The sequence below is a fragment of the Raphanus sativus genome, chromosome 3, assembly GCF_000801105.2.
Source record: "Raphanus sativus cultivar WK10039 chromosome 3, ASM80110v3, whole genome shotgun sequence".
Classification (NCBI taxonomy): domain Eukaryota; kingdom Viridiplantae; phylum Streptophyta; class Magnoliopsida; order Brassicales; family Brassicaceae; genus Raphanus; species Raphanus sativus.
In genome coordinates, this window is record NC_079513.1 from 14,299,903 (window position 1) to 14,321,811 (window position 21,909).

The 21,909-nt window shown below is 43.8% G+C and overlaps 2 protein-coding genes across 3 annotated transcripts; one reads left to right on the forward strand and one right to left on the reverse strand.

Annotated features, from left to right (window-relative positions):
* The first annotated feature begins 16,589 nt into the window (after window positions 1-16,589).
* On the forward strand, window positions 16,590-18,838 carry LOC130509637 (uncharacterized protein At5g39865-like). Of its 2 annotated transcripts, XM_057005795.1 has the most exons (3): window positions 16,590-17,195; window positions 17,914-18,156; window positions 18,229-18,838. In XM_057005795.1, exons 1-3 carry the CDS (start codon window positions 16,793-16,795, stop codon window positions 18,720-18,722), a joined length of 1,140 nt encoding a protein of 379 aa, XP_056861775.1. In that variant the 5' UTR covers window positions 16,590-16,792; the 3' UTR covers window positions 18,723-18,838. The 2 variants fall into 2 exon arrangements, with proteins under 2 accessions (XP_056861775.1, XP_056861774.1); XM_057005794.1 differs by having other exon boundaries at window positions 16,591-17,195; window positions 17,914-18,838.
* Window positions 18,839-21,015: 2,177 nt separating this feature from the next.
* On the reverse strand, window positions 21,016-21,532 carry LOC130509638 (uncharacterized). The gene has a single exon (XM_057005796.1). The coding sequence runs from the start codon at window positions 21,377-21,379 to the stop codon at window positions 21,131-21,133; it is 249 nt and encodes an 82-aa protein (XP_056861776.1). The 5' UTR covers window positions 21,380-21,532; the 3' UTR covers window positions 21,016-21,130.
* Between the last annotated feature and the right edge of the window lie 377 nt (window positions 21,533-21,909).

Genomic DNA, 21,909 nt, shown 5'->3' on the forward strand with positions numbered 1-21,909 from the left:
AAGAAAAAGAGACTGCTTCACGTTCTCTCGTCTAAGACCCTTTTATAACTTGAATACCATATTTTTATCCCATATATGAAGTTCGTTATTTACTAGAAAAGATTATAGTCATCGGCTGTACCGTTGATCTTAATTTTGAAGACAGAGAGAAGACAATGAAGAAAAGAATTTGCTCAAAAATGAAGAATAAAATTGCTCATATCGGTACTAGTAGTTAGCTATCCTAGGTTTCAGAACTGAGAATTGATATTGTAGAACTGAGAGAATCGACTCTTTGATCATGACTAGTTGTGGCGAGTGTTTATCAAACGAATTGAAACATTTGTGTTACGTCTCTAAACTTTTTAGAACTAATAATAGATAAACATAGATTCCTAAACTGTAAAACTTTTTTTTAATTTTTTTTACTAAATCGTCTTTGGTCTTTAAAATCTAAAGCCGCCATGAATGTTTTTTTTTTGGTCTCGCATATGTTTCTTCTAGTCTTCTGACCGTTGCGTTTGCCGTGTCTGCTTTCCTTTCGCTAATCCCTCTAGGTCTGCTCATCAGACTATCAACGCGTTTGTACGGTTGATGGTGATGCTTAACTGGGCTTCATTTGCACAACATTTTTATATCAAGATTCAAGCCTTCTGATGATTCTTAAGAATTAAGTAAGACCTTTTGTTGTGGTGTGATAATGTATCATGCTTCCTTGATAAGTCTAGAATAATTAAAGTGACAACACATGATTTTGGATTATTTCAGATAGACCGATATTTGCTATATTTACTAGACTACCGCCAAAGAGGAATATATAGAAGATGAGGCCTGATTACTTTGATATCACATTAAATTTAGCCCAATAAGATGTCAACATCGGCCTGATAATTCCCGTCCATAATCTATTTGGCGCTATGGTTAAAATAAATATTAAGTTTTTAACTTAAGATTACAAAGATGTGGACCATCTAGTGCCGTAAAAAACAAATTACAAAGATGTGGTGTGTAATATCGGAGGGTTCCCAAGAATGATTGAAATCTGTGGACTGTGGAAATAGCTACTCGTTTTCTTTTTAGTTTTTCCCTTTTTTGTATTCTTTAAGCAGTACAAATTTGGAATAGGTCCCTCTATTTTTTTTTTTAAATTAAGGCAAAGAAAAAAATAGGGAAAAAAAAAGAGAGAGAGCTGAAGCAAAATAGATATTAGTAGTGAAACTTCTATACTTATAGCCATAGAGGAAAACAAATTCATAACACATGTACGTCGAGCTTGTGATCCAAGTGGAGACATCATGGACACTGGCCCGATTTCATTGGGTAAGGTTCTGTTAGAGGTGTATTTTGGCCTACCCATTCTAATTTCGGAGTTGAGTTATGGGGGTTGAGTGATGACTTGGGTCACATTTCTCCTAGTGGGGAGACTAGTTGGGAGACTGCTTGAGGCTGGTTTAATGTAGCAGTGTCCACTGACCACTCTTCACGATGGAAGAACAACGTGTCATTGCCTTGCAACTTTCCAAGCCTGTTATGACCCCGATTCAGGAAAAACGGTCGATTAATACTTTACCTATGATCATATTATCTAATCGGTATCTAAATTATTTTGCATGCATTCTGATACCTACACTAAAACAAATTTAAATTTAATATAAAAGAAAAACTTTTTAAGTGCTTCTGACCGACAACGTTAATAATACGCTGTCGATTCTAGGCACTTAAAAGTGTGTTATTCTAAGTTCATGTATTAAATTCAAATATGTCATTAGTTTAGGTATCAAATCACACAGTCAAATAATTTAAATATCGATTATGCAATAATGCAATATGATCTTCATTGAGGCACCAATCGACTGTTTTTCATTATTTCTTTTTACGGACTTATAGACGATTCGATTGGACGTTTTTTTATTACAGTTAATAAGATTTTTTTTATTACACCTTCGTTTAACCTGATTCTCTCCGTCATGGACTATTGTCATAGTGGGCTTCTTCTTTCTAATAGTTTAATGTCATTCTCTAATAAGTGGGCTTTTTACTAGACAACTATAGAAGGGGTCCCAAATATAGAAACAAAACAAACCACGTCTAATTGTACGGGAATGATTGGTTTGTTGGGGGAAATATGTTGGCTAGCTCATCATAGATGACATCAATCTTTTTTAATAATTAGCCTTTAGGCAAAGTTGATATAAAAGTCTGGGACGGGTCTTCACTCTAAAGCTCGAATTTATTGGTCGAACACTGACGTGTCACCTAACACTCTCCTAGCTGGCCAGAAAGAGACGCGGCTGGTGAAAAGTATGGCGACGTATTATTGGTCCGAAGATCCCCGCATGTGTCACGTGTTAAATATACATTCATATTTCTCTCCTGCCTTCACCACTGGTGGTTTGTCTTCATCCAAATCGAGCCTCTTAGAAATGGCTATGCCTTTGGAAATGGCGATGCATCTGACGAAGACGGTGTGGTTTGCTCTGAGCAGCTGGATTTTCACATGCTTGTGCATTGCTGACGAAATCGCTGGCTCTCTCAGAAACCGAGAAATCGTCATCTCCATGTCGGATGATTGATTGAAGTTCAAGATTCTTCATGGATTCCATAAGCCATCACCATTTCCTCCTCGGAGATTTGTTTCTTTTTTTGTGGGGATGAGTCTAGAAACCCAATAATTGAAGGGTTTGTGTTTATAGAGGAGGGAGATATATAAGATCATTGTTTGCTCCATGTAAAGTGGAGTTTAATATATAAATATACTGTCTCAGTTTGTGTATGCTATGTTGATTTGAGAGAATAATGTTTGTCTTTTGGTACATTATGATACTCTTTTCTGGTCTCTGTTTCAAAAACTGAGTTTTACTTGATACTGTGATTAATGATATGCAAATTTCGACGCTGTTCGTCCCTTTTTGGTTACGTTCCCGTGAGATTAAAATGGTTTTGAACCTTTGGTGAACAAGCATTCAGATGCTCGGTTAAAGAATTACAAAACTAGATCTACTTGCAGATCATCTCCCGTGAGTGATGGTATTTATAGCTTTACCTTTTAAAGGAACAAGATCATAGACAGCGCGGTTGTCATGATTGTTGGGGATGAATTGTCACCATCCACAAGGCCCAGCGAACAGGAGGCCCATTACTGTCATCTAAAGGATAGTCGGCTCCAAGCCGGCTCCAAATGAGTCATAACTCGGCTCTTGCCTCCTCTGATCAGAAGACGAGCAGCCGAAGGCGCCGACCAAGTGGCTCGGGCCGAACAGTCGTCCCGATTGGGCCTGCAAGTCAAAAGGCCCATAATAAAAAGGATGAATTAGGTCAAAACTGACCGACCTAAGAGACTATATAAGGAGTTGAGGACAGGAAGGAAGGGTATCACGACATAGACAGACAGACTTGCGGCCAGATTAGGGTTTCCTTTATTCTCTTTGTATCTCGCCGCTTTCTCTTGTACTTCCGGCTAGGAGCTCACCGAGCATCGACTAGCCGGCTTTCCTACTCTTGTACCCTCGTTATTCCTACTCTAATAAAACGTCTCTGTTCATCCCACTCTTGAGTTCTATTTTCTGATTGACCAAACTCACCTCAAACAATTGGCGCCCACCGTGGGGCCGATCAGAGTAACGTTTCTTAGACCGATATGACGATTGGTGACTCGAACCCCGGCACTTCCGGCGAAGCGCCCGAGCTTACGCCTCCGCCCCCTCCTCCTTTTCTCTCGTCGGACTTCATGAGCTCCGTGATGGCTCGTCTCGCGCATCAAGAAGAAGTCCAGAAAACGACGAACGAGCAGCTCGCTGCTCTTGTAGCTGCCCTCACCGCCCCTGCTGGACCGACAAACCGTTCCCAACCCGTCTGCCGGCATCTTTTCCCTCCAACGCCGGCAGAAGACCGCGCTGTGGACGAATCTGACCCTAACGGTCCTCCTGCCGTATACCCTACTCCGACGACAGCAGATCCGACGACGATTCGCGAGATCGCCGAGCTCAAACTCAGCCTTCAACAAATGAGCTCGCAGATCCACCAAGCGACGAGCGCAGCCCCTCAGATCGACAGCGTCATCGCCTCTACTTCGCGCTCGCCCTTCGCTAGCGAGCTAACCAGGGTCCAGCTCCGCAAAATAAAAAAGCTCCGCCTCCCCGAGTACAAGCCCGGTGGCGACCCTGTCGAGCATCTGACAGCCTTCAACATAGCTATGGCCAGAGCTCGCCTTTCCGACGAAGAGAAGGACGCAGGGTACTGTCAGCTCTTCGTCGAAACACTCAACGAACAAGCGCTAACCTGGTTCTCACAACTCAGCGAGAACTCGATTCGCAGTTTCCGAGACCTCTCAGCTCTATTCCTCAAGACTTACATTATGTTTACCAAGCGAGCAGCGACCGCTTCCAGCCTGTGGAATATGGCGCAAACGAAAGACCAAAGCCTCAAGGACTACATGGAAAAGTTCAAGACGATCGTTTCCCGAGTCGACGTCCCCGATCACATCGCTATCGACGCTTTGATGAACACTCTCCTCGTCAACTCGAAGTTTCGTAAGGACCTGTACTCCAACCCTACGACTTCACTCCCTGATGCTATCGCCCGATCTCACAACTTCATCCGAATGGAAGAAGATACCAAGGCGATAATTCGAAAGCAGAACGCCGCCAAGCCTGCTGCAGCCAAGAGTGCGGGTGCTCGGACCGAGCCACGCCAGCATGCACCAGGAGATAATGGCAGCAAAAAAGGGGGTCTCCTCTACGTCGTGGACGAGAACAATGCTCCTGTTTCAACCATGGTCATGCACGATAAAAAATGGAATGTCTACCAGCGAGAGACCGACTCTCCCGATGCGTCTCCCAGTACCCCGAGTGCTGGTACCGTGGCTAAAGTCGACTCGGCGACGGGACCGACTAGAACGCCCATCGATCTTACGAAGCATTGCAAGTATCACGACGTCAAGGGACACGACACGACCGAGTGCAAATCTCTCTACGCTCAGTTCCTCTCCTCGATCGAAAGCGGAGATTACAAGATCCAACCGCCAAAACCCAAGCCAAAAGGAGAAAACAGCTGGAGCAGGAACAAAGACAAGAAGGCTCAGCGAAAATCGCAGGGCAAAAACCGTAAAAACGACAAGCAGTCGAAGGATACGGAGAAAGATGCCCGAGAAACCGACGATGACGACGACTCGGCAGATGACGATCAGCCGACCAATCGCCAGCGCATCGAAGTGATCCGCGCCCAACCGCAAGGAGAGAACGAATCCGGATCCTCGTCCGACGAGGACGACGATACGAAAACCCTAAACAACACTGCAGATCTTCGATCCCTCCTCGAGCGAAAGTTCCGACCCACTACCGTAGAAACACCGGCCTCCACCGATCTCCGCCTACAGATCGACTCAAATCGAGCCGCGAGAGCTTCAGCGCAAGAGTCCTCTCACCAGCAGCCCGCTGAAAAGCCGAACTGCGATTTGCGAGACAAACTCAACGCAAAGATCGGTGATCTGCGGACGACCCTCAACCGCAAGAAAAGGGATACTGCCGAAATGAGTAACGACCTTCGCGACACGCTCCGTGCAAGGCGCGCACAGACTCGTCCCCGAATAAATGTTATCATGGGTGGATCACCCCCTTGCGGTAATTCGGTTAGAGCAGTCAAGGACCATCGAAGGCAAGCCACCACTTCCCAACGATGGCTCCAGAAGCAAGTAGACGATCAGCCGATTACCTTTTCGTCTGACGATACATTCGGCGTGCACCTCCCTCATAACGATCCTTTACTCGTCGTGCTCGGTGTCGACAAGTACGACGTCACTAAAGTTCTTATCGATACCGGGAGCTCTGTCGATATCATCTTTCGCGAAACTCTCGTGAAAATGGGAATCGATCTCAACGACGTCAAGCCTTCTACTCGGACCCTGACAGGATTCAACGGCTCGTCAGAGGTAATCGCAGGCACGATCCGCCTCTCGGTTCATGCATGCGGAGTCACGCGAACGGTCAAATTTTCTGTGGTCGGCTCCAAAGCCCCTTACCACGTTATACTCGGCACCCCATGGCTGCATTCAATGCGAGCAATCGCATCAACGTATCATCAGTGTGTTAAGTTCCCAGGATCAGACGGATCGATCAAAACTCTGAAGGGTGATCAGCAAGCCGCGCGAGACCTCCTGATCGCCACGGTTAAAATCCAGCGCTCCCAATCACTTGTCAACTCGGTCTCTCCTCCTACGAGCAAAGTCTGCCCGCAAAAGGAAGAGGTTCTCGAAGTACCAGTTGACGAGTCGGACCCGAGCAAATCAGTCCGAGCAGGCGCATTTCTACCCGACGAAATGCAGCAGAAGATCCTCGAGTTCCTTAAGCACAACCTGTCCACGTTCGCCTGGACGATGTCTGATATGAAGGGAATCGATCCAGCTATCACAACCCACGAACTCAATGTTGATCCCAACTTCAAACCCATCCGGCAGAAGAGAAGAAAGTTGGGACCAGAGCGATCCAAAGCAGTCGCAGAGGAAGTCGAGCGTGTACTCGGTGCCGGCTCAATCACTGAAGTTCGTTACCCGGAATGGCTAGCCAACCCGGTGGTCGTCAAGAAGAAGAACGGTAAATGGCGCGTCTGCGTCGATTTTACCGACCTCAACAAAGCATGTCCTAAGGACAGCTACCCGTTGCCTAGCATCGATCGCCTAGTCGAATCGACGGCCGGTAACGAGATGTTGACGTTTATGGATGCCTTCTCAGGCTACAACCAGATCCTAATGCACCCGGACGACCGGGAGAAAACTGCTTTCATCACTGATCGGGGAACCTACTGTTATAAGGTGATGCCATTCGGGTTGAAAAACGCTGGAGCAACCTACCAGCGGCTTGTCAACCGGATGTTCGCCGACCAGCTCGGGAGGACAATGGAAGTCTACATCGACGACATGCTCGTCAAATCCCTCCGAGCCGACGACCACTTAGAACACTTAAAGGAATGCTTCACAATCCTAAACAAGTACGGGATGAAGTTGAATCCCGCAAAGTGCACCTTTGGCGTCTCCTCGGGTGAATTCCTTGGCTACATTGTCACGCAACGAGGAATAGAAGCTAACCCGAAACAGATCTCAGCAGTCCTAAATCTCCCCAGTCCGAGAAACTGCCGTGAAGTGCAGAGGCTAACAGGGCGCATCGCCGCACTTAATCGCTTTATCTCCTGATCTACCGACAAGTGTCTCCCCTTCTATGATCTCCTCCGCGGGAACAAGAAATTCATTTGGGACGACAAATGCGAGGACGCGTTCGTTCAACTCAAGCAATACCTGACGACTCCTCCCGTCTTGGCCAAGCCGGACGTAGGAGACGTTTTGTCTCTCTATATCGCTGTCTCCTCGGCAGCCGTCAGCAGTGTCTTAATCAAGGAGGATCGTGGCGAGCAGCGTCCGATTTTTTACACGAGCAGACGGATGACCGGTCCGGACCAGATACCCAACCCTTGAGAAACTGGCTCTGGCCGTCGTCGACTCTGCGAGGAAATTACGACCCTACTTCCAGTCACACTCTATTGAAGTTCTGACCGACCAACCGCTCCGCACCGTCCTGCAAAATCCCAACAGAGCTGGCCGGCTGACCAAGTGGGCAATTGAACTGAGTGAGCTTGACATTACGTACAAATGTCGAACAGCCGCCAAATCTCAAGTCCTCGCCGACTTCCTTGTCGAGCTCACACCAGATCTTGCACAAGACCTCGACGTCCCGAGCCCCAATTGGATTCTTCATGTCGACGGATCATCAACGAGTAAAGGATCCGGTGCTGGAGTCCAGCTTCAATCGCCAACAGGAGAACTCATCCGCCAGTCTTTCAGTTTCGGCTTCCCGGCTTCTAACAACGAGGCAGAGTATGAATCGTTGATCGCCGGTCTTCGTCTCGCCCGAGCCGTCAAAGCCAAACGCTTGAGTGCTTATTGCGACTCACAGCTCGTCGCTAGCCAGTTTAGCGGCGACTACGATGCTCGTAATGATAGAATGGATGCGTATCTCCGAGTGGTTCAAGAGCTTGCTAGGGAATTCGATTTCTTCGAACTCACCAAGGTTCCTCGCGGAGAGAACGTTTGCGCCGATGCCTTAGCCGCACTCGGGAGCAAACTCCACGATCAGGTCCAAAGGACGATACCCATACATCGGATCGATCGACCGAGCATCGATTCTTCCTTCGACGAAAGCTCTCCCATCGCTCCAATCTTTGTAACAACTCGACGATCCACCACCGATCAAACCGACACTGAGATGCCCGATCGTGACGATACCCCAGTCGATTGGCGAGCCGAGTTCCTAGATTATCTCATACGAGAAGAACTGCCAAAAGATAAGTGGGCAGCGAGACGCCTGAAGAGACGCAGCGCCCACTACGTCATCATGAACGATGAACTTCACCGAGTAACCGCGAACAAGGTTCTCTTAAAGTGCATCCAGGGCGATGAAGTACGCCGAGTAATGGCTGAAACTCACGACGGAGCAGGAGGAAACCACTCGGGAGGCCGAGCACTCGCCCTTAAGGTTCGAAGCTTGGGATTCTTTTGGCCGTCTATGAACACTGACTGCGAAGCATACGCCCGTCGGTGCGACAAATGCCAGCGTCACGCTCCGAGCATCCACAGTTCCACCGAGCTGTTGCGGACATCTGCTGCCCCTTATCCGTTCATGAGGTGGGGGATGGACATCATCGGGCCAATGTCGAACTCACGCCAACGTCGTTTCATCCTAGTCCTCACCGATTACTTCACTAAATGGATTGAAGCTGAAGCGTTCTCTCAGGTAACGGACAAGGAAGTCCGCACCTTCGTCTGGAAGAACATCATTTGCCGTCATGGTTTGCCATACGAGATCATAACGGACAATGGCTCTCAGTTCATGTCCGGAAACTTCAAAGAGTTCTGCAACAAGTGGAATATCCGCCTAAGCCCTTCGTCTCCTCGTTACCCGCAAGGAAACGGACAGGCGGAATCTTCCAACAAGATTATCATCGATGGAATCAAGAAGCGACTCGACCTAAAGAAAGGCCATTGGGCCGACGAGCTGGACGGCGTCCTCTGGTCGCACCGAACGACTCCTCGCGGTGCGACCAAATCCACCCTTTCTCTCTCGCTTACGGGATGGAAGCAATGGCCCCCGCTGAAGTTAACGTGACAAGTCTTCGGCGCGCCAAGATGCCGCAGTTCGTCGAACTTAATCAAGATATGCTCCTCGATGCCCTTGATGAACTCGAGGAGAAACGAGATCAGGCGCTTCTTCGGATCCAAAATTACCAGAACCAGATCGAGAGCTATTATAATAAGAAGGTAAAAGCACGCCCTCTCGAGCTCGGTGACCTCGTCCTCCGAAAAGTTTTCGACAACACAAAGGAGCTCAACGCTGGAAAGCTAGGGACCAATTGGGAGGGACCTTACAAGATCACTCGAGTCGTTAGACCCGGCGTCTACCGACTCGAGACTTCCCGCGGAGAGGCAGTCCCACGAGCCTGGAACTCGATGCATCTTCGCCTCTTCTACCAATAGAAACGCCTCATCCTTTTTCACCGAGCGAATGACCAACAGGTCACTGTTCGCTCAAAAAAAAAAAAAAAAAAAAAAACCGAGTAGATGCACCTAACAGTCACTTCTACTCGTCCGAGTGAATGCGCTACTATAGCCACTTTCACTCGGTCAAACGAACTACGAAAGGCTTGATCCTCATCCGAGGTACGTAGGCATCCCTTCGCAGGGTCCAGCCCCAACCAAAACAAAGTCCAAATTTTTTTTCAAAAAGAATGACGAACAGTCACCGTTCTCCGAGTAAACGATGCCAGCCCCTTTTTCAAGCGGAGCACGGGCACTCGCCCAAATTAATCGGCTGGGTCTTGATCAGGCGTCAGTCGAAGGGAATATCAGCCTTGCGTCACCTATGCGTTATGCATTGACCGGCCTCCCGATGGAAATTTTAGACCGAGTCTAACCAAAGAACAACGGTTTGGCCGACCAACGATTCTCTTGGTTACTGCACCGCGTCTCGAAACCGTTTCCTCGGGAATTCAATAGAGCAATTAAAGTTTCTTTGTATTTACTTAAACAACTGCTTGTAAGGAATTTGTTGGATAAGCCAAAAATGCAAACGAATAACCGTCTTTAATCTCTTGTTCTATCTGAAAGGGGGGGACTCGCTGGCAAACGCGAGCAACCACCCGGATTAATCCATTTCTCGGTTACAGGAATGAATGAGAAATGAGCTATATATTTCTAAGTTGAGCGACTTACTGAAATATATAAAGAAACATTCAAATCCAAAGTAAAAACCGAAGGCAATAAATCCATACAACAAGAGGCCTTAGCCGAGAAAAGGAGATAGTCTTAAACAAACAAGGCCGAAAGGCCGAAAAAGAATACAACAAACACGGATAATTATCCCGACAAAGAGGGATTCTTCTTGGAGGAGTCCGAGTCCGACGCGCCGATGAGTGGATCCACAGGAGGATCATCGCTGAGGATTTGATCTTTGTGGGGGGATGAGGCCGGAACCGTTTTTTTCAGGACAAGACTCGGAGCGCTCCCCGCTCCCGTTGAGATCAGACAGATCAAAGGATGATGAGTCGGTAACCAAGACCACTTTCGTCGGCGTACCGGAAGCAGGCAGCTCGGGAGTCGGCTCGGTCGTCTTCACGGGATCTGCGAGGGGATCTTTTGAAGCGGACCGAATGGGCGACTGGACGGTTTCGAGAAGGCTCTTCGATGGTTCATCAGATTGGTCTCCCGGTTTCCTGAGAGGAGTGCGGAGAGCCCTGGCGGCCTCAGAGTCGAGCAAGTCCATGTTCGATCCAAACTTATCGACTTTACCCAATATCTCCTGGATGACGAACCTCGACTCGAGCACGAGAGGAGACAAAGAGAGGTCCTTCTCGGGAAGATCATCTACGACCAAACGCTTCACCTCCGCGTCATAATGCTTCTCTTGCCCGGCGTAGATATCAATATCTCCCTGAGAGATGTTCTTACCTGCTGCTTTCATCCCTTCAAGGCAACGTCTCATCCCCCGAGCCTGGCCGAGCATACATCTCGCATCCTCGAAGTTGTCGCGACGGGACTCCCGGTCCCGAATCCTCTGGAATCGAACTGCAGCCTTTCCGTGCATCGCCGGCATTACTCGGATCCGCTCGTGAGTAACCTCATAGCGGCGCGACTCTCGGAGACGATCCATCTCTTTGGAAGGCTCTAAGGCAGCAGCAGCTTTCTCTTCCTCGAGGATCTTCTTCTCGTTTGCCAGCTTGGTTTTCTCTTTCTCGAGCGCCTTAACCAATTCCCGGGCTCGCTTCAGCTCCTTGTTCATAGCCGCCTCTTTCTGGAGGAGCTCGTCCCTCATGGCCTCTTCCCGGATAACCGCCTCGTCCTTCTTGCGAAGCATGACTTCTAAGGCGACCGTCGCTTCTTTGGTGTTGCGCCGCTGCCTATCGATCACGCCGTAGGTCCTCTTCAGTTCCTTGTCGTACTTACGGACGACCTCATTCCAATCCCCTTGGCTCTGCAGCACATCAAAGAAAGAGAGTGAGACAACCAAGTTAGGAGAAAGACGAGGAACGGACGAAACGCAAAAACTATCCTTACCTTAACCGAGGAACCGGCGGCGGCGGTGTAGTCGTCTTGGAAGACGAGATCCTTGACGAGTGGGAGATGCTCTCTGCTCCCCCGGACTTGGCGGACAAAGCGAGCGCAGTCTCTCTCGTTGCAAACGAGAGGAGTATCCCGCTTAAAGATGAAGTCGACCTTGTCCGGACAAAACCCATGAAGGTCCTTCGGCACAGCCTCCTTCTCCTGAGCCTTCGGAGCGGACCTGCTCGATCCCCCGGCATCTTCGCGAACCGCTGCCTTTGGGAGAGAAACGGTAGCAGTCGGAGCTTCCACGGTTTCCTTCTCCAAATTGGGCGCCCCCTCCTGCCCTGAGGATCCGCCGTTATTCTTCTTCTTGTTCTTTTTCGACTTCTTCTTCGCTTTAGAAGAAGTCTCTTGATGATCACCCGCTTGACCGCCATCGGGAGATGGATTCGGGAGAGCATCGTCTCGAGAACCGTTACTAGGCTCTAAGGCTTGGAGCTCCCCTTCTTCCACAGAAGAAGGTCGAACCTCTGCGGAATCCTTTCGCGCCCTTTTCTTCTCCGACCCGGCACCCCCACCGGTGGAAGTCTCCTCGGTCTGTTTCTCCTCGGAAGAAGCGCCTTCCCTCTCTCTTCTCTTGTTCCCCGTTTTCCCCACGAGCTGAGCCTCATCTGACTCAGTCGCATTAGGCTCCTCGAGATCAGGCGAGTTTGCGTTGGAGTTTTGGTCCGGCTCCACAAACCCAAGTTGCTTCCCAACCACCAAGCTTAGATCCGGCAATTCCCTCATAACTCTGGCCCGATTGATCTCCGTCTGCTCGGCCTTGTTGAACAGGTTGATTCTTTTTGATTTCTTGGTGATAATCGGAACAGTATCCGAACGCCAAACCTCTGCAAGGACAAAAAAAAAGGGGCAACTTAGGATCCCTGAGGAAACCGAACAAAAGGAAAGGAGGAGAGACTTACGTAGTCTAATCCGATCAGCCGACCTGCGAATCCTCCCGTACGAGAAGTTCTCCCAAAGATCTTGCCTCTGAGACGCGACGATCCGAGCACTCTCCAAAAAATCTTCCTCGTACTCCGCGGTATTCGAGTGAGGAACTGCCAAAACAAAAGGAAAAGAGGCGGTCAGGAGCACGAAACGGTAAAAGACTAGGAAACACTCTATACCAAATTCATTGTTCCAAAGAACACGGTAACCGGTCTTCAGCGGCTCTTCGAAAGCCGAGCGATCGGACTTAACGTAAAAGTACGATCGCTGCCAGTCGTTCGTCTTGGTCGGATAGCCCGTTACCACATTGTAGTTGGGACGTATCTTTAGCGACAACAGGCCCCGATTGATCTTCACCGAAACCAGCTCCTCGAATGCTCGGACACTGAGAGCGGCACCGGCTTCTGCCCCAATCACCATCAGTGCAACTGCTAAGCGCCAAGCGCCATTTAAGAATTGGCTCAGAGCAACTCCTCGGCGCATTGTGTAGGCGGTGACGAGTCGAGGTATCGGAAACCACAACTTCGTGTCATTCTCGAAGTACGACTCGTATACGCATTGATATCCCTTCGGGGGAGACCACGGTCGTTGGTCCTTCGACGGGATTATGAACGTAACCCCAGTCGCCTTGCTTCTCTTCAGCAGCCTTCTCACCGACCCAAAAGTAGACCGCGTCGGTAAAACGTTCCTCCAATCCTGCCCTTCAACTACAGAGGGACGAGCTCGTGTCGGGTCAAGCCTGCGCTGCTCCTCGAAAATATTTCCCGGGTAGAAGCAATAGGGAGTCATCCCGTCATCAGGAGAGCCATTGCCTCCATCATCATCCTCACGAGACCGAACCATCGCCTCCGAGACGAGCATACGCTGCTCTCGGGTCATGTTCTCGGTATCCATCATCGCCTCGCGATGAGCTGCCTCTGCACTATCTCCAGATCCGCGGACCCTCTCTAGATCGCTGACGGGATCGACAGTACCCGCGGTCATCTTCCCCTTTTGTTCTCGAGAAAGTCGTTTGCTCGTCGACATACCGAGTAGAAGAACTAAAACGGAGAGCAAAAACTAGAGAGATAAAAGATAGAGAGAGAAAGTACCTGACAACTGAGAGAAGAATGAGAGAAATCTCGAGGGAGGTCTCTTATTTATAGAGAGAGGGAAGGCGCCTCATACGAGGTGCCATCATTAACCCTAAGCGGGCCTAATTGGGCCTATCGGCAGGCTCGCGCGTCATCCTCAAACGCGACCTTTCGGATTCTCGCCGAAAACCCTAGCAACGTTTCGGCTTCTCGATCAAAAAACCGACAGCGGTTCGATTTCACATCATGGACCAAACACAATCAATTTATCGGTTTGGAGGGACTCATCCGGGATACCGAGTATACGGCGTTTCGATTGCTCGTCCAGAGAAAACAAAAAGAAATCTCTCCGCCAATGGCTTCTCGACGGAATCAAGGAATCAAAAGATCAAACCTCCTATTCTTCGAGCCCTAACTCACTAATTCGCTGCGATCGATTGCTCGACTCGACAACGAACTAGGGGGGGACTTACTGTTGGGGATGAATTGTCACCATCCACAAGGCCCAGCGAACAGGAGGCCCATTACTGTCATCTAAAGGATAGTCGGCTCCAAGCCGGCTCCAAATGAGTCATAACTCGGCTCTTGCCTCCTCTGATCAGAAGACGAGCAGCCGAAGGCGCCGACCAAGTGGCTCGGGCCGAACAGTCGTCCCGATTGGGCCTGCAAGTCAAAAGGCCCATAATAAAAAGGATGAATTAGGTCAAAACTGACCGACCTAAGAGACTATATAAGGAGTTGAGGACAGGAAGGAAGGGTATCACGACATAGACAGACAGACTTGCGGCCAGATTAGGGTTTCCTTTATTCTCTTTGTATCTCGCCGCTTTCTCTTGTACTTCCGGCTAGGAGCTCACCGAGCATCGACTAGCCGGCTTTCCTACTCTTGTACTCTCGTTATTCCTACTCTAATAAAACGTCTCTGTTCATCCCACTCTTGAGTTCTATTTTTTGATTGACCAAACTCACCTCAAACAATGATTCATTTGGTTCCATTGTAACGAAGATGAGTAAGTGAACAGAGCAGCCATTTTTTATATATAAGTCAGGTAGTTAAAACTTGAAATATTATTTACAAATGTAGCGCGTTAGATCTTTCTTTACAGATAATTCATTAAGCTTTATAAAAACAGAGTATGAAGTTTCTTCTTTTGCCCATCTTGCTTTTTCTTTATAACAATAATTAGGTTCACCCCTGGGGTGAATTTATGAATTCACATTTTTTCTTTATTTCAATCAAATTATCATAAATATTAATGTCACATAAATAAATAAATTATAAATTACAAAAAATAAACTTTAAATAATAAACTTTAAATTCAAACCCTAAATCTAAATCTTAGATCTTAAATTTTAATCTAAACCTTAAACCCAAACCTATACCCTAAATCCAAACTATATACCCTAAATCCTAAACCCTAAACTCAAACTCTAAACCCTAAACCCAAACTATAAATCCTAAATCCTAAACCTTAAACCTAAACTGTAAACCATAAACCCGAACTCTATACCCTAAAATGTATTTGAAAATATATTTGATGATCATTAACCCAAAGGTATTTGAAAATTATGGGTTTATGATTTACAGTTTGGGTTTTAGGTTTAGGATTTAGGGTTTAGAGTTTGGGTTTAGGGTTTAGAGTTTAGGTTTAGGATTTATGGTTTGAGTTTAGGGTTTAGGATTTATGATATATAGTTTGGGTTTAGGGTATACGTTTGGGTTTAGGGTATAGGTTTAGGGTTTTGTTTAAAATTTAAGATCTAAAATTTGGGTTTAGGATTCGAATTTAGAATTTATGATTTAAAGTTTACTTCTTTTGTAATTTATGATTTATTTATTTATGTGATATTAATATTTATGATAATATGATTGCAATAAGGAAATAAGTGAATTCATAGTGAAAACCTAAGTATTGTTCTTTTCTTTACATTTGTTATTATTATTAATTTCTTAAAGACAAAGGCAAAGTAGCAAAGGAATCGTCAATTAGTGTGCCTTGTGCAATAACGTTTCGTGTTTATTCTCATAGAACATAAAGTATCAATGCAGAGCTCCATTATTCTATAGACAATTGTAATTTGTAATCTTAATTCCAACTTCTACGTCGTATGTTCTGTAATCAAAAATTCAAGATCTAAAAAATTAACTAATTCACTAAATTTTTAATACATTACTGGTTATACACACACATATCAAAATTATTATTTAAGTCTAGAATCTACAAATCAGTAGTACATAGTTGATTAGTGACTTTTTATGGATAACCAAATTATTTCCTTATTTACATTTCAAAATTTCTGGAGCGGAGACTAAAAATGTTAATTCAAATCTTAGTTACAAAAAGAATGATAAACTATATTCTTTCCATAGTCAGTGTTTTACTTTTTGAAATCGGATATTATTTTGCGACATTTCCTCTAAGCTTTATCCAAATTAGAAGTAACTAGCAGAATATAAAGTTACAAGTTACTTAAACAAGTTTTTTCATACCATTATCTTTTCCATTAAAGAAATAAAACATGTTAAATCAGTATTCTTTCCATATATAGGTGTTTTACATTCTGAATTTTGAGTATTATTTTGCTACATTCCATTAGGCCTTTGTTTAATTTTGCATATTTTATCAACAATTTTTTATTTATTTTACAATTTTTCGTGCTAATTTATTTAGTGACTTCTTATATAAAGTTCTTATATACTTAAATAGACAATATGTAGTAACACTGCATGTCGTCTATTTTTCTTTAAAAAAAATATTAAGTGCAAGTCTTTGGCCTATTTCAAATTTAGAAACTAAGCAATTTTTGAGGATCTTGACAGTTTACAACACATGTTTACTTTTGATTGATTTCTTAAAGTAGGCTTTGAGAATCAAATCCGTAATTATCTCCAATAAAATTTAAATATTGATACCTATCAGAAAAACAAAAATTGGTACCGTAAAACAAACATCACACCATCTTTTTTTTTTTTTTTTTTTGAGAAAGGGCTTTCATCATCACCATCTTCTTAAGTGATTTCACCATCTTCCACCTCCAACTTACATAGACAGCTCCTTTCCACCTGTTTTCTCTCTATATTTTCTCTTTTATACTCTCCGACAAAACAAAACACACAAGAGACCCAGAAAAGAGTGTTTGAAACCAAAACAACAGCGTAGACGCCATCATGGGTTCTTCTGCTTCTAAAACCTCTTCTTCTTCGTGTTGCTCGGCGTCAAACTCACCTCCGGTGACGAAACACAACTCCAAGTTCCCGTCGTTGTCGTCGCCTGCGACTGTTCCTAGAGCTTTCTCATTTCCAATGCTGCCGGTACATCATCCACCGGCTAAAAAAGGCGACACGCACCACCTCGTCTCTCTTACATCCACCACTTATGGTTCTCTTCAAATCACCGATCTCGAAGGACCCTCGGACAGACAAACATTTCCTCATATGTCCGTGTCCGGGAAGAATAACAAGAAGACGCATGAGCCAGAGGGGTCACGCGACTCGTTATCTCCTGACTCAGTGATTAACACATGGGAGCTCATGAACGACCTCGAGGACGACTATTTGGATAACTGCAACGGTAAGACCGTGTCTCCAGTGGCATACTAATTTTTGCTCTATAATTTATTCTATTTTAAAGTAAATATATTATATATAGAGTAATGTTTTATTTAATGATATTACTTTATAATAAAGTAATCTATTTTTTTTTTACTTTATGATAAAGTAATCTATTTTAGAGTAAAAATGTAATATTTCTATTATAGAGTTATTTTATTATATCTATTATGGAGTAACACTATTAGAGCAAAGATTATTTTATAATAAAATTAAATTATAGAGAAAAAATTAGTGTGCTATTGAAGATGTTATATGTTTCCATCACAAGAGCATCCACAACGGTAAACCTATTGTAGAGTTCTTCAAAAAAATTTTTTTTTTATTATTTTATTATTTTTTTTTGTTTAATTATAAAAAAATAAAAACTAGCTAATCGTGGACCACCACGTGTCGTGGGGTCCGCGATACAGTAACGAAACTCACCATGGATCAATCCTTAGTTTCGAATTTTTTGAGACTGATCCGACACGGAAACCAATAAAAGTAATATTTTAATATATTTTTTTTAAGGATTGGGTTTATGAAACTCCATTGCACATGCTCTAAAATTGGATAGTTTCTCGAGGGCCCCAATAAAACATTTATCTTGCTCACTAAATGTTTGTATGGGTCCTGAGTTATCAATTTTTTTTTGAAACTATGGTTAACATTTAAATGTTTGTGGTCCCTAATCTCAGATTCGGTCATGTCTTTCTCTGAACTCACCGCGGATCATGACGTTGGTGTTAATGGGTCTGCACTGAAACCAGACGATTCTTATGAATTCGTGAGAATGGAAGAAGATGAGGAAGATTGGATTCCACTGCCTTCTAAACCTAAGCAGCCTCTGTGGAAACATCTAGCTGAAGAATCGTTTCTCTCTGATTTGGATCCTAACATCATCTCATCTTACAAGAGAGCATTGTCTTCAAGACAACTAGGTAAAGACACGAAACCAACCAGTTTACTAGAATATGTACGTTTGAGTTCACTGAGTTCTCAATCTTTGGAAGAGCAAGAGAAACCAAGACTGTCTGAAACAGAGGGTGACAAGAAGAAGATAGTATTGTACTTCACTAGCCTCAGAGGAATCCGAAAGACTTATGAGGATTGCTGTTGCGTAAGGAGTGTATTGAGAGGGTATCAGGTTAAGGTAGAGGAACGTGACATCTCAATGGACTCCAAATACAGGAAAGAGCTTCAGATTGCGCTCGGAGAGGAGAAACCGGTTTGTTTGCCTCAGGTGTTCATAAGAGGAGTCCACATTGGTGGAATGGAGGAGGTCAAGAAACTCAACGATGGAGGTGAGCTAGGTGAGATATTGAAAGGGTTTCCTGTTTGTGATTTCGTAGGAGCTTGTGGATGCTGTGGGGATGCAAGGTTTGTGCCGTGTACTAGTTGTGGTGGTAGCACCAAAGTGTTTGAGGAACAAGAAGATGCGTTTAAGAGATGCAATATATGCAATGAAAATGGATTGGTACGTTGTAAGAAATGTTGTCTCTGGTGATTGGATTTGGTTGATTGATTGATGTGAAGAGAAAACAAAACATTTAGGGATATACTTGTGATTTGAGATGTGTTTTGGTCGGTTGTGATTTTTGAATGAATTGATTGTGTTTTGTACATTGATGATTTTATATAGGAGATGTTTAAGGCTCAAAGCTATAGTCATGTTTTTTAGGCCTCAACTATTTATTTTAATTAATGAAACTGATGTAATGAAAAAATGGAAATTTTGCTAAAAATGACAACTTATCCAACAAAATCAACTTTTAGCACTTTTGGACAATGACTACTCTTACACTTTGTAAAATTTATATCAATTTAATAAGCCAAAAAAACACTTTTGTGAACACTTTGGAAAGATACTTTTGTGAATAAATTATTTTCTTAAAAAACAATTTTAAAATGGTCTAAAAGTGTTAGAAGAGATGATCTTCCATATCTACAGTAAATTAGAAAAAAAATCCGCCAAAAAACACAATAATCTGGTGTAAGAAATGTAATATGCAGCATATGCTTCCATCTACCATCGTAGAATTTTCCATCTAATATTTGTACTATGATCTAGCTATGGTTTTGGCTAGTGCTGGGTTTGCGGGTCGACCCGCCCCGACCCGCCCCGCTGCGGGTCGACTCATTTTTTCGATTCAAAAATTCGACCCGCTTGACCCGCATCTAAAAATGTAAGACCCGCCCCGCCCCGCATAAATTAGCGGGTAACCCGCGGGACCTGCGGGTAATATAAAAAATAATAAAAATAATTATTTTAATTAATATTTTTTAAAAAAATAATATAAATAATATATTTTAATTAAATTTTTAAAAATATTCGTATTTTTATTATTTTTATTATAAAAAAACATAATTTTTACTAAAAAAAATCATATTTTAAAAAAAAAATTTTTTTTTTTAATTTTGCGGGTTGGCGGGTACCCGCAGTTTAAATTCGGTCGACCCGCACCCGCCCCGCGTTAAAATCACTCGACCCGCACCCGCACCCGCAAACAATTTTTTTCAAATCACTCTACCCGCACCCGCCCCGCGGCGGGTCAAACGGAGCGGGGCCCGCGGATAATGAATCAAATTCCCAGCTCTAGTTTTGGCTGGTAGGTACCATGTGGCTATCAATGGAGATAGAAGGTGTCTCGGACCAGACATGCCTCCAACGCTTAGACAAGACGGAGATTCTGATGGCTGACTTTGTTGGAATAGAGGAGAGGATAAGGTGGCGAATGGCGTCGGGTAGAGAGCTGATGAAATCGAAACCGTCAATTGGACTGTTGATCATTTTGTTTTGGTGAGGAAAATGAGAGAAGTGGCGTGGGATTTCAATGGTCTGACTCTGTAGTGGTGCCGTCGTCTTCGCGTAGGAAATTTTCAGCCAATGGTCTTTACTTTAAACAAATGTAAAAAAAAGTAGTAAAAATGATATTAATTTTTTTTAATTAGTTTGGTTTTAGAAAAAAAATCAATTATATAATTAAAAGGATTAGAATGAGGTTAACATTAATATCCATTTATATAAAATGATTCTAAGGAGACAATAGATGAGTATTTTTGTTCTTTTTTGACAAAGTTCCCCACAAAATTAACTTTCACAAACAAGATTCTTGGACAAGATCTTCAACATTTCTATTTCTGAATTGCAAACAGAAATCAGGAATGTTATTTTATATAAAACAAAACCTTTTATTTTCTAGAAAGAAAATCTTTAAATTGTGTGTTTCAGATTGATATGCAAATAACAAAAGTTAGTGTTTGTTTTCGCATTTTAGACTAGTCTTTTTTGGCACGCCACAAAACATTGTTGGTCTAAGACTAGTCTTGAGCCTAATTTTGTATGGACTTTCTCATAGCATCTTGGTTGCAGCTTGTTATGTTGTTAATAACCGAGGCCAACATTGAGGAGCACCAAGTGAGAAAGTTTTGTCCTCGGATCATTGGGCTAGCTAGGAGCACTAAGCCAGTCAGCTTTCTTTGACATGGTATTATAGTTTCATTATTAAACCAGAGTTAGGATGGTCAAGAAAATGTTTATTATTGGTTAGAAACAGTTTGATAAGAAATAAGAACCATCATTTCGGAATGGAGCGTGAGGATACCACATTGGAAATTGTAAGAAACTAACACTAATATACAAGAGATTTGTGCCAAAAGTTTCCTATATGATCAGTTTTGATATGAAACTCATCATAAGCTCAAATGTAACAGCTTCAGTAAGTCGCATGTTACATACCTTTGGTAATCTCGTTTTGTTTATATTCCTAGCTCCCTTAATTTGTATGTAGCAATATGTATGTATATATATATATACACTATTGGTTTGTGTTTCGTATAAATATACAGAAATTATACATGACAGAGCCTTTTTAACAGCTACAAGAATATATGAAGGCTAGGTCTAAGCAACGGTCAACTATGGAAGCCTGGAAGGTAGTCGAACCTGGCTGATTCGTGTTTGACCCATGTGTTGACTTTCTCGGCTTCACGGCCAAGTCTTTGCTCCTCCAATCTCGCTGCCTTAAGCTGATGCTCTTGCTCCTTCAAGGAGAAGGTGCTTGCGTCAGATAGAAATTTGTCATCGCCTGTTGGCAAGCTCCGGTCACCGGTTGTACTTTCATAGGTATCTGGATGGCTAGAGCAGCACAAGCTTGAGCCCATGTGGATCAAACTAAATCGTTGATGGAAAGAAGTAACCAGATAGGAATAAATAAAAGAAAACTTGTTGAAGGTTGAAATTCAAGAACAAATTAGAGAGAGGGGAAGATAAGAGGTCGGTTTGGTGTTGGACTAGAATGTTTTGTTGGCTGAATATTAGTGGTTTATAAAAATAAAAAGAAAACTTGCTTCATTTCTAAAATATTTGTGTAATGAAGTGTGACATCAATAATAAAACAAAACGATTTGTATTATATTTATTGTCATTGACTATTCTTTCCAAATGGTTGCGCTATTAATTAAAATTGAGAACCATATTAAGGATCATATAAAATATAAGCAAGTGTATAAGGTAGCTCACTATAAAGTAGAAGTGTGTGAATCATTAGCATGTTATTTTTAATGTATTTTGACTGGTATAATTTTTTATATAGTTTAATTGAAATTCACTAACAAATTTATATGTTGAATAAAATTTAATCTAATTTACAATATATAGAAATCAGGGCTGGCAAATAAACCAAATCTGAAAA

Bases quoted from the DNA above. Each gene is read 5' to 3' on its own strand.
- LOC130509638 (XM_057005796.1), bottom strand. From the start codon at position 21,379: ATGGGCTCAAGCTTGTGCTGCTCTAGCCATCCAGATACCTATGAAAGT.
- LOC130509637 (XM_057005794.1), top strand. From the start codon at position 16,793: ATGGGTTCTTCTGCTTCTAAAACCTCTTCTTCTTCGTGTTGCTCGGCG. The intron at 17,196-17,913 runs GTAAGACCGTGT...CCCTAATCTCAG, and splicing joins CTATTTGGATAACTGCAACG to ATTCGGTCATGTCTTTCTCT.